This window comes from Gymnoscopelus microlampas (assembly GCF_963454915.1).
Source record: "Gymnoscopelus microlampas genome assembly, chromosome: 11".
Lineage (NCBI taxonomy): Eukaryota > Metazoa > Chordata > Actinopteri > Myctophiformes > Myctophidae > Gymnoscopelus > Gymnoscopelus microlampas.
Genome location: NC_139948.1, coordinates 29,283,818 through 29,295,621, shown reverse-complemented (window position 1 = coordinate 29,295,621; position 11,804 = coordinate 29,283,818). Strand labels below are relative to the sequence as shown.

The following is an 11,804-nucleotide window of genomic DNA, read 5'->3' as shown; positions in this document are numbered from 1 at the left end:
GGAGATTCTGTCTGATATTATACTGGACATGGAAAACAGTAGCGATTCTATAATTTTAAGAGGCGTGGTACACAGCGTTGCCATGTCGGCTTACTATAAGCGTATGTAAGCCGGGTATGTTTTTCTGTAAAGTTGCTTGTAAAATTGGTAGTTGTGGTTTGTAGTTTTTTTGGTCTTGTCTCTAAAGTGTAGGCCTACTTGCTTATTTAGGCTTGCTTCCAAATATTATTTAAACCAGTGGTTCTCAAATATTTTCATGAAAATGTTTTGTGCCAGGCTGCCAGCCGAAAAAATGTTCCAAATATTCTACATTTTATTTCAAGAGTTTTTGAAAATAGCAGATCTACAAGTAGATCGGCTATTTTGAAATAGATATAGGTTTAAAGTGCTCACTGCTCATGTGACCTAAGTTGCTTTGTTTGGGCTTGTTTTCTTAAACCTGGTTGCTTATTTCTCACACAAAGTATGGCAACACTGGTGCTAAAGGTTCCTGGCAAAATGTAACTGATCTCCCAGCAGTCTGCAGGGTATTGTATCGCTTTTACGTATGGAATGAGTGTTCTCCAGTTTGTAAAGATCTGCATATAATCTTTGAGCACGATTTCACACTTATGAACGGCTCTGAAAACGCAAGCTGGAAACATGCATTGCTGGTTGGTAATAATGGTGGACACTGACTGACTGTACCTAAACTCTATGGACTGTACAGAGAGCTACTAGCATGCGTTTATGTAACGTTAGCACTTGAACGTGGTAACGTTATTGTGAACAAAATGAATGAAAACACGTCGGATTCAACGACACACTGACAATGTTAGGAAAAGAAGCCGTGAGTATTTAACCTATTCAAGCCACGCTGTCCATAATGTTATCTCTATCTTTATACCTTGCTAATCTGCTCTTGTTAGCCAATGATGTACCACCATATTGATTTGAGATGATGTTACGTACGTTAGCAGACCCATATCAGTTGGTAGAATTCATAGGTTACATTTTACATAACACTGGTAACAGCCAGGTGGGCACCAAGGAAGAATGGGTGTGAAATTGGCTATTTCTTCCCAAATTAAATATTTGGAAAATGTTTTAACATTAACACCATTAAGCAAAAACAAAAGTTAAGAGCAGACATATTTATTATTATTATTATTATTATTATTATTATTATTTATTATTATTATTACTGTTATTATGATGATGGTGGTGGTGGTGGGTCTTGTATATATGTACTGTACACACAGGGCTACAGTTGAGGTCAGAGCTATGATCCTGACTTTGAGTTATGAGTTAGTCGTGTCTGTTATCATGCTGCTGCTAATTGGCCATTTGTAATTAATCTAATTTGTCAGGCAGTTTAATTGTGTCATCATGTCTGTATGCGGTCATGTAAATGATTGAACTCGATTATTATTAACCTAATAAATTGCGAATTATGAATTGCGGAACTCATCAAGGTAAGTACACAAAATGATTAGATTATTTTCTGTTAATTGACTGGTTTTGTCATGTATTTGAAGAGCACTTGTAGTCAAGTGGCTTATTGGCCTGGGTAATGTTGTGTATCAAATTCAGTAATTATGCCAAACAGATGGATAAGCTACAGTTGAGGTTCAAAATGTCCATGCCACACTAAATTAAATTAAATTAAATTAAATTAAATTTAAAAGGCACGCTCATGCAGATCAGGATAAAAGTGAAATCTTGCTCTTTGCTTTAATGACTTCTAATGGTGTAGCACCGTTTGTTTACAATGTCTGGATGTTGTTGTTTACACATAGACAATATTCACAATATTCTTTGTTGGGTTTATGTGTCAGTCAGTTCAGCTGTAGTGTAGGGACATGTCTTGCACACTTGCAGACGTTGTGCACACAACAGATAAGTTATCTTTATGTCAAACCCTTCATTATACCACCTCCTCCTAGTCCTCCTCAGCAGTGGTGTAAAGTAACTAAGTACATTTACTCGAGTACTGTACTTAAACATTGTGAGGTATTTTTTACTTTACTAGAGTATTTCCAATTTTCAGTACTTTTACTTATTTTACTCCACTATAATTATTTTTGAAAACTTAAGTTACTAGTTACTTTTCAGATTTGGATTATTATTACAAAACATACATTAACCACTTCAGCCCTATACACTTCGGCCATTTAAAAATAGCCGATCTACAAGCTCACAATGCCATTGTGAGCTTGTAGATCGGCTATTTTCAAAAGATTTTTATACATTATACAATACATTTTATAGATTCTGCATAATGAGTACTTTTGGTACTTTAAGTACATTTTGATACCAATACAGACTTTTACTTGTAACAGAGTATCCCAACCACTGCTCCTCAGCAACTCATCAGCGCAGCAGTGGGTTCACAGTGATGGTTGGTTTTTGTCTGTAAACTATAGCAAAAATAAAACGGGCACATTCGCTGGATGGCAGGTGCAGGACCAACAGTGGATTAAGAAAAGAAAAAAAGAAGTAGCAAAAAAGAAGACATTGTCTTCTTCAAAAGACCTTGTCTTCTTCAGACACAAGGTCTTCAGAAGAAGACCTTGTGTTGAAACGTTAATCTACAAATAAAGCCTTGACTGGGAGCTTTTTGCAAGGTTACAGTGTGTGACTTCTATATTGTTTTGTCTGTAAACTATCCCAGTTTCTTCTTCTCAAAGTCTTTATTTTCTTTTCTCTTTTTTTGAGTGCTCTTCTATATTGCTTAATTTTAAACGAGGCCCCTTAGAAATCTAACAGTTTCTAACATCAGACTTCTTGTCTTGTTTTTGGTTCGTAGTTTTCTCCCCTAATTCATTTTGCGATGGATGTACAATTTTGGAACATCTCAAGGGGCATACATTACACACACTATACATTACAGATAAATGTAGGACACTGACATAACATCAACCACAATGACGGTGTTCAGTTACTGTTCATTGTGACTCTAGCACTCTTACTTATTGTCTTACATAATGCAGAGCCACATAGCTTTAGCATTCAGTTCTTGGCATCCATGTAACAAGGTATGAATAACCAACAAAGTTAGTAGGTAATAGGGAGTGCTTGTGTTCTGTCTGTTTTCATATATCTTTGTATTGCTCTGTCAGGTGGCCAGAATGAGGGAGCGGACAGTTCACAGTCACACCCCTGTGGCTGGGATCTCTCCTATTCAGCAGATGCTGGCGTCTGGCACTGGAGCTCTCGTCACATCACTTTTTGGTGAGATCAATTGTCCTAGAAATATGTCGCAGCACACACTGATTAACCCATTAAGAACTGAGGCTGATTCAGTGGTGCTCAAAAGTTTTTCATGTCAAGGACCCCCAAAATTATATGTATTTGGCCGCGGACCCCATCTCAAAATATTTTTGTTCCAGGGACCCCCAGAAGCAAAGGTTTGAGTTAAAAATGTTCGCTTTGAAGAATATATATAGTCAAAGATTTGCACAAATTTTCGAGTTATTCCAAAAATAGCAGATATACAAGCTCATAGCGTGGCACAAAGTGCCACGCTATTAGCTTGTATATCTGCTATTTTTGAATAGCCAAAGTATAAAATAATGGTTAAAGTGGTAAAATCTAAAATGGCCCAGATACTTTCCCAATTTTAATGGATTACCACAACTGCTGTCAATTTATCTGGAAAAGTAGAAACTTGTGCCAAAGAGTTTTACTCATTAGTTTCCTTATTTACCCAGGCACTAATTCACCCACCCTCCTAAATGTACTGTATTGCTTGTGCTGATTGTGATTAGATCACCAGAAGTCTCGCTTCCTTTTTCCTACAGTCACACCGCTGGATGTTGTGAAGATAAGGCTGCAGGCACAGCAAACGCCATTCCATAAAGGTACATCGATACAGCGCACTGACTACTTGCCATCTATTTAGTCAGTGTCCCAGTTTGTCTCTTTTTGCTGCTTGTCCACTTGTGTTGTGTTAAGTCATCCTGCTAGATTGCATAACGGGTGAAGGCCTGTTTCGTAAGGCCTCTGACCTTGAGAGCTGTTGGTAGATGCTGTGTATCTATATCTGCATGCGTTGTTTACTAACCCCTCACTGCTTCTTTGTGTCTTTTGCACCGTCTTTGTATTTTATCTCTGGTTCTTTTGCTTTAGCCTGTGAATTCGCTCGCTGGAGTGGTGTCATCCGCCCCTCTAAGTGTGAGTATTCGACCTGCCGTCTCTGCTTACTCAAATCTGGCACTCAGTTCAACAACATGTACCATTCTGGCACCTGTAGCTCAACAAGTGCCACCGCTTGCCCAACTAATAAACAAAAACTAAATAACAACTAACAAGCAATATTAATGCAATCTTTCCATACTGAAAATATAATCACATTTTTAATTTCTATATTACTAATTTGTAATTTGTAATGGTTGTACAAAGACCCTTGTTCTGCAGTTCCTGACTCCTGTTAAGGTTTTTCGAATACCGAAAAACGGTTTTAAATAAACAAACAGAGCTTGGGTCAGCCTTGATGTTACCATCATTGTGGCCAAATGGCCATTGACATTTGCATGTGTTATTAATAGCTTTGTGTTTCCTATGTGAGAAGATCTATATGCTTACGTTAAAGGTAGGGTAAGTGATTTGCAATTATTCAAATAATTACAAAATGGGTCTATGTTCTGATAGTACTCGTTACTATAGAGTGTCCTGTTCATATAAGGAGTCTCCCATGTCTCTCCAGCTCTTTATTAAACAGAAAATACATTTTCAGCGCTCTCTCCTGATTGGCTCAAATGTTGTCACCTACTTCAAAATGTACTATATTCTGTTCACTAAAGAGCTGGAGAGACCCCCTGTGACCGAACAAACGCTCCGTAGCAATGATTACTATCAGAATATAGTACTTTAAACTTTTTAACAAAAGAAAATAGCAGATCGGCTATTTCCGGTGACATAATTTGCATGTACTACAGAGAGATCAAGTTGATAAACAGCTGAGTTCTCCTTTAATATATTCTGCTGACTTGGCCTGTGGTCCGGGCACCTAGGCTCCATTGCAGCCTGACAGCGTGTCGCAGGTTCGAGTCCCGATCACGACGACATTTGCTATGTGTCATTCCGCGTCTCTCTCTCTCCATTTCCTGTCTATGTACTAAACACTATCAATAAAGGCCCAAAAATATTACTATATATATATCTATCTATCTATCTATCTATCTATGTATCCATCCATCTATCCATCTATCTATCTATCTGACTTTTTGGTTGAATGTCTTTCTCTCAGGGAAATGTTTCTTGTATTGTAATGGATTGATGGATCACATCTATGTCTGTCAGAATGGAACCAGCTGCACCAGCTGGTATAAAACTCCAACCCACTTCAGTGGGACTCTAGTAAGTAATTTTATTACAATTTAGGCATTTAGCAGACACTCTTACAAGTGCGAGATTGGAGTCAGCAGAGTTAAGCATGGACTCTAATCAACAAGCAAACAGGGTAAACAGTCGCACAAGTAGAGTGCAGAGAGAACAATATAGTGTCTCACAGAAAGTAGGATGCCAGGTAAATAATGAATCTAGTATAATTCCAAACGAACATCTTTCCAAACGTGCTATCTAAATAAGATTCTTAACATTAAGTGGTTAAGAAAACAAACTAACAAAAACATGACAACATGTAGTAAGTGTAACATATATCTGCATAGTAACTAACATCTGTAGAAAAAAAGGTGTCAAAAAGCGATACAAGGAGACAGTGCTAGGGGGTGAGGTGTAGTCTGAAGAGGCAGACAATTGGGGATCAGTCTACAGTTGACTGCAAGGGGAGTTCGTTCTACAGTATGGTACTTGCAAACGATGCTGACTTTGGTTACTTCCATTGTTATATAAATATATTTTAAATAATTTAATAAAATTGCTCTGTTTGTTTGTTTGTTTGTTTGTTTTTCTCACCCAAAGGATGCTTTTGTGAAGATTACACGCCATGAGGGTGTCCGGTCTTTGTGGAGCGGGTTACCACCAACACTGTGAGTGTTTAAAAAAAAGAAAGCTAATTTAACTAGAGTCACTATTGTGAGGTGAACATTCAGCCCAAATAACAGAACTACATGCTTACAATCCATCGCCGCCTATTTTTGCTGAGGAGATTTGGTGTAGAATAGATGGAAAAAAGTAGGGGACAAAGTATAGACTCCTGGGGGACCCCGGTCAACTACGTGGTTTCAGTTTTTAAGTGTATACTCATGAGAGATCACAGGTTCACACCACTGTGAGGGCTTCTCACATCACCCTACTGTTCTGCGTGTGTACTGTGTGTACAATGCCAAAAATGAAGTTGTATTTGTTTAAGGATTTTATGCAGCCACATACAGTAAGTAAACTTATTGAACATTTAGAAAAAAATTAGACATCTCACTGGTTGTTTGCCAAAGAAGCTGGTAGAACAGACTATGAACTAACTGTCAATATGTTACCAGTGTTTGGCTTCAGTGACTGATGGTTGATATTTAATCATTCTTTGTGTAGAGTGATGGCAGTACCCGCCACGATCATCTACTTCACCTGTTATGATCAACTCCGGGACTTCTTGAGATACAGCCTGGGTTTTCATGGCAACCATATCCCTCTAGTTGCTGGGGCTCTCGCAAGATGTAAGTATTATAAAACCAACCCAGTATCCCATTGTCACAGGAATGGGTTTAATGTGTCAGTAGGCCTGACCTCGATTATTCGAATAGTCGACTAATCAGTCGAGGAGAGTCTGAGTCGACTGCCAATCTCTTAGTCAAATTATGAAAAAAATCATTGGCCTAATTGGCTATATTAATTAAGTAATAGTTTGCCAAAAATAGGATATGTACATCATGATTTATTGAGAGAAACCAAGCAAGTATAAGTTAAATCAGACATTAAGCACCCCTACAGCCCAAACGGAATGTTCCTCTATTATAGAGGGGGAAAAAACTGTTTTTGTTTGGTGTTGCATTAATCGACTATAGGCAACATTTGGCCAATCAGATTCGACTATAGAAATCCTTTGTCGGTCAAAGGCCTATGTGTCGGTGAGTGTAGTGAACATTACTTCTTGTCTGCCCTGTGGCCTATGTTCACTAAACAAGAATTAAACTTCGTGACGTTAATCCTAACCAAAACTTTAACCCACCTGACCTTAACATTACTACCAATGCCTAGAGACTTAACTAAAATGAATGAAACCACACACACCAGGCTCATGCATGAATGGTCGAACAACATTGTGAAAGCAACATCATGATGTCATCACATGTATTTCATGGTGGTATACGAGTATTTAATGGCGTCATCATATGGGTATTTATTTTCACATTTTCACATGTAAGCATGGCTAAACATGACATTGACAAATTAAAACAAAGTGGACTAGCGGGCATGATAGTAGTAGGTTGTATACCATCACACACATGCACAAACCACATTGAAAAGCATACGTTTATGATGCATTGATAATGTGTTGCTGTCTTTGTCCTGTGTGTAATCCAGTGGGAGCTGTGAGTGTGATCAGCCCACTGGAGCTGATGCGGACTAAGATGCAGTCCCGCCAACTGTCCTACAATGAGCTGCACGTGTGTATCCGTTCAGCTTTGGCCCAGGACGGCTGGCTCTCCCTGTGGAGGGGCTGGGGGCCCACCGTTTTGAGAGATGTGCCCTTCTCAGGTGAGACCAGAGACCCACCAAAATCACAACACCACTCAGCATTATCACACAGTCTAAACTGAGTAGAAATCAATATACCAATATGCCAGTCACATTATTTGCCAAGTACAGGGACAGGGACAACCAGGCCTCCCAATAAATTAGATGGGAAAGTGAAGTACAAAACAGCGGAAAGACACCAGTATTTATACAAGTTAATTAGTTGATCAGTCATGGAAATAAGTTCCTCTTTCTGTGTGTTTGTGAAGCGCTGTACTGGTTTAACTATGAACTGGTGAAGGCCCAGCTGTGTGAGCAGTACCATACATCTCAGGCCACCTTCTCCATCAGCTTTACTGCGGGAGCTGTCTCTGGAGCAGTGAGTACCAAAAAAACTGCAGTCCTTTTTTAGGGATGTTCATAATTAAACATTAGCCCACAATAAGAAGTTTGACTGATTATTACAGTTAAAACATTTCTGTGTTTTTATTGGGAAGGCACCTTTTTTCCCCCTAAAGTGACGCCTGCAGGCAGCTACCACGTTACAAAGCTGAAAACAGCATGGAAATGAGGAACGTTCAGGAAATTGCCATTGGACTGCTATGGGATTTTAATTTCAAAACAATATGTTTTTGCAGAATAAACACGTTTTGCAATACAGTTATGATCTGAATCCATATTTTAGCCTTGCATCGATCAAAAAGTGTGATGTTCCCACTATAGCATTTACAACATCTCAGTGGAGATCATGAATGGCATGTTGATAAATGTCAGTCTGATGGCATAGCCATCAATCTGAATTGTTTACTGTAGGCTAGAAGTCAAAATGATCTGAGGTTGAACGGGAAAGTGAAGTAGGGTGCAATGTGCAATTGGTAAAGATGTCTTGCATCAGAGGAAATGAATGAAAGATTCACACGTGTATTAAATTTGTCTCTGAAATCTCAGCTACTTATTTTCTTTTTTTTTAAATATTGCCCGACATATAATTAATACATTGTATTACTAACATAACATTTGAATACATGTGGGATGGAGGAATGTCTCAACAGTCCGCCAGTCAGTTGGAGCAGTTTGTTGCATGTGGTTACATATTACTGGAAAACGGTCAAAAACGTCCTTTGAAAATTTTACAGAAGTACATATTGTCACACTTAATTATGCAATGTTTTAACAACGTAGTGGACAGGTCGAATTGTATTGCATTATAGAACAATTAATCAAATAAAGTCAGACAAATGTTCGACCAGCTGTTGCAATTCAGGACACAACAAACCTGTCATAAGCAGTGTCTGATCTAACAAATCTGTTTGAGCTGTACTTGTTCCTCATTAACTGTAAGGTAATGTTGGTCATACAAAATGTGTCATTTCCTTGTACAGTAATATCAGCCTGTTGATATGCAATATCATTTCTCATTGACTGTAATGCAACGTTTGTCATATAAAATGTTATTGCCCTGTAAAATAACATGAACCTGTTGATATGCATTGATATCTTTGACTATTTACCTATTATTTTGTTGTTCGTTGACTAGAGGTCATGCTTACTCTGCTTAATGAGAAAGCTTTCCATTTCAAAGCTTTTCTACCCTCTGGAACTACCAGTCATGTTGCCACACCTGGGCATTGTGCTAGATGCATAAAGTTAACGATAAAGTTTGCACTCTGTTGTTTGCTCCCGCTCTTGAATTCAAGGATCAGCGTTTTGATCACAAATGGAATTTCATCAGCATAAGTCAGGAAGTGGGAGCACACTCATATACGGTACATGGGTAGGGTCTAGCCACTAATTGACGGAGAGAATAATAGGTGTAATCACTTGACCCAGTAACAATCAAGAACTGCGATAATACACACAATTTGTTATAGTGTATGGCAGAGAGCGCTTACATTGTCCTAGATATGACTTAACTTTCATATATTGTCATGTTCACTAGATTGCTGGAATCTTGACTCTGCCTTTTGATGTTGTCAAGACGAGGAGACAGATCCAACTGGGGGAGATGGAGACACTGGGAGGTCAGTTATTGTGTTACTTAACAAGTATTGTATTCTAGAGGGCATTCCCTTATGCTAAAGTGCACTCCATGCCCTCGACTGAATTCAAAATGTTTATTATTATTTCCTTGTAGTTACCTTGAAGAAGACCACATCCACTTGGCAAATGATGAAGGAAATACGGTCCGAGTTGGGCTACAGGGGCCTTTTTGCTGGTAAGCAGTCATCTCTTGTTGTTTTAACTAAATGATTTAACTCGCCATACCATGTTACTTTAGCTATTAGCTATGTTAGAAATTCAACTGAATTACACATAAAAATGTATCCTTTAAGGGCAATTTTTACACTTTTAAGAGTTAAATGAACACTTCAAATTTTACTGTGTACTGACTATACATTTTCTTCATGCGTGCTGTAGGTTTCTTGCCCAGAGTGATCAAAGTGGCCCCAGCTTGTGCGGTTATGATCAGCAGTTATGAGTTTGGCAAGGCCTTCTTCCAGAAAAAGAACCTTGATCGAGCACAGCACGCTTTTTGAAGGATCTCTCCTCTTGATGTTGGTTGATCCCGCGTTAACGGGAAGAGGCTATTTACATAACATTGCACATGTCACCGCTGTGCAGGACAGTTCTGACAAGTCTCTTCAAACAGAAGCTTGAGGAAAAAGATCACCTGGTATTGCTGTTTTCCAGTGCAGCACTTCTTTTATGGACTCACGTTTCAGTGAGGTTGCTCCTTACATTTCCCATGTTTGTCATGCTGACATCAACTGTGCAGTGATTTTAGACAGGATTTAATCCATTTAACCTGAAAAGAGTTTCTGCACAACATGATGAGCCAAGAAGTCCAATGACACTCTAGGCATGAGTGTCATGAGTGACAGCACAGATGGGTGAATCGTCTTGTGATGCCTTAAAAAAGGAATCACTCCAAAGCACATTGGCATGGCGCGCACACACACACACACACACACACACACACACACACACACACACACACACACACACACACACACACACACACACACACACACACACACACACACACACACACGCGCGCAGACATCCATATGCATCAGCATGTATTTCAATTGAATCTTAATGGGACATGCACATTCTTGGTATCTATAGTATGATGTGTAATTGCATCATGGGCAAAAAAAAGAAAAAATCTCAAAGACTGCAACTGCATGAAAAATGAGACAAGCAAGCAGGTCTTCATTCCCCAGCCTCAGTAATGCCTCAGACACTGCATGGTATGTGCATTTCCATTTAATCGGACTGAATTACCCTACAATATTACCATGCATTTGTCTCATATTACAATACAATTCAATTAATAGGTGTAATATTTATTATTGAATATTTTTGGTTATATCGTACATCAGTTTAATGACAGTGAAATGCCAAGACAGAAGAAAAGGAAATTCCAGTTATAGGCAATGTGATGAATGAGTACGTCCCTACAGGCGTATCAGGAGATATATTGATAGGTAGAGTGTATAGCCTGATTTATACTCTGTCTCGCACACTGAAAATATCAGGTCTGCTAGCTTACAACGTGTCGCACATAAGCATATTGGTTTGCTTGTACAGCAACCGAGACCAGATATTTTTTTTCATCTCCTGAACAATGAATAATAGAGTGGTTGACTGACAGATACATCCGTTTTGTATGAATAAACGTGACCATCTGTAGCACTTTAGTCTTGCAGCACAAAAGCTAAAAAGACTATCCTGTTGTAACATAAAATAGTTTGTGTTGAATGTATGTCATATCTCATCATTGGAAGAAAGCCATAGGAGATATAATTCCACCGTTCAAGCTTCAGTTTATAAGAAAGCAAATGTTCATTTCACCAAAAAGATGGTAATTCTTTGTGTGGCTCTGTGTGACAAATCATGACAAATCATAAAAATGCAGGAAAAACACAGGAATTATTACAAATACGAGTATTTATTGTATTCTGAGAAAGTCTCTGAAAAAATTAATCCTACAATTTGGGATAACTTGTCTATATATTAATTTGTTCTCGGGGCTGTTAGAGATATTGAAAGGGTTGAAAACTTAAATGGATGTCTTGGGTGCTTTATTATTGGTTCAATAATATTTGTAGATATTACAAACCATCAATTAAGTAGTCAGAACATATTACCTAGCTACAACACTGAATCATTAAATTGTTGCC

The 11,804-nt window shown here is 38.4% G+C and overlaps 1 protein-coding gene across 2 annotated transcripts; it reads left to right on the top strand.

Moving 5' to 3' along the window:
• Positions 1–512: 512 nt before the first annotated feature.
• Positions 513–11,770, top strand: slc25a39 (solute carrier family 25 member 39). 2 transcript variants are annotated; one of them, XM_084072680.1, is made up of 12 exons: positions 513–829; positions 3,102–3,213; positions 3,783–3,842; positions 4,111–4,155; positions 5,231–5,340; positions 5,905–5,972; positions 6,472–6,596; positions 7,465–7,638; positions 7,887–7,996; positions 9,557–9,638; positions 9,752–9,832; positions 10,036–11,770. In XM_084072680.1, the coding sequence occupies exons 1-12, from the start codon at positions 812–814 to the stop codon at positions 10,152–10,154; spliced, it is 1,104 nt and encodes a 367-aa protein (XP_083928806.1). In that variant the 5' UTR covers positions 513–811; the 3' UTR covers positions 10,155–11,770. The 2 variants fall into 2 exon arrangements, with proteins under 2 accessions (XP_083928806.1, XP_083928807.1); XM_084072681.1 differs by lacking the exon at positions 4,111–4,155.
• The last annotated feature ends 34 nt before the right edge of the window (positions 11,771–11,804 follow it).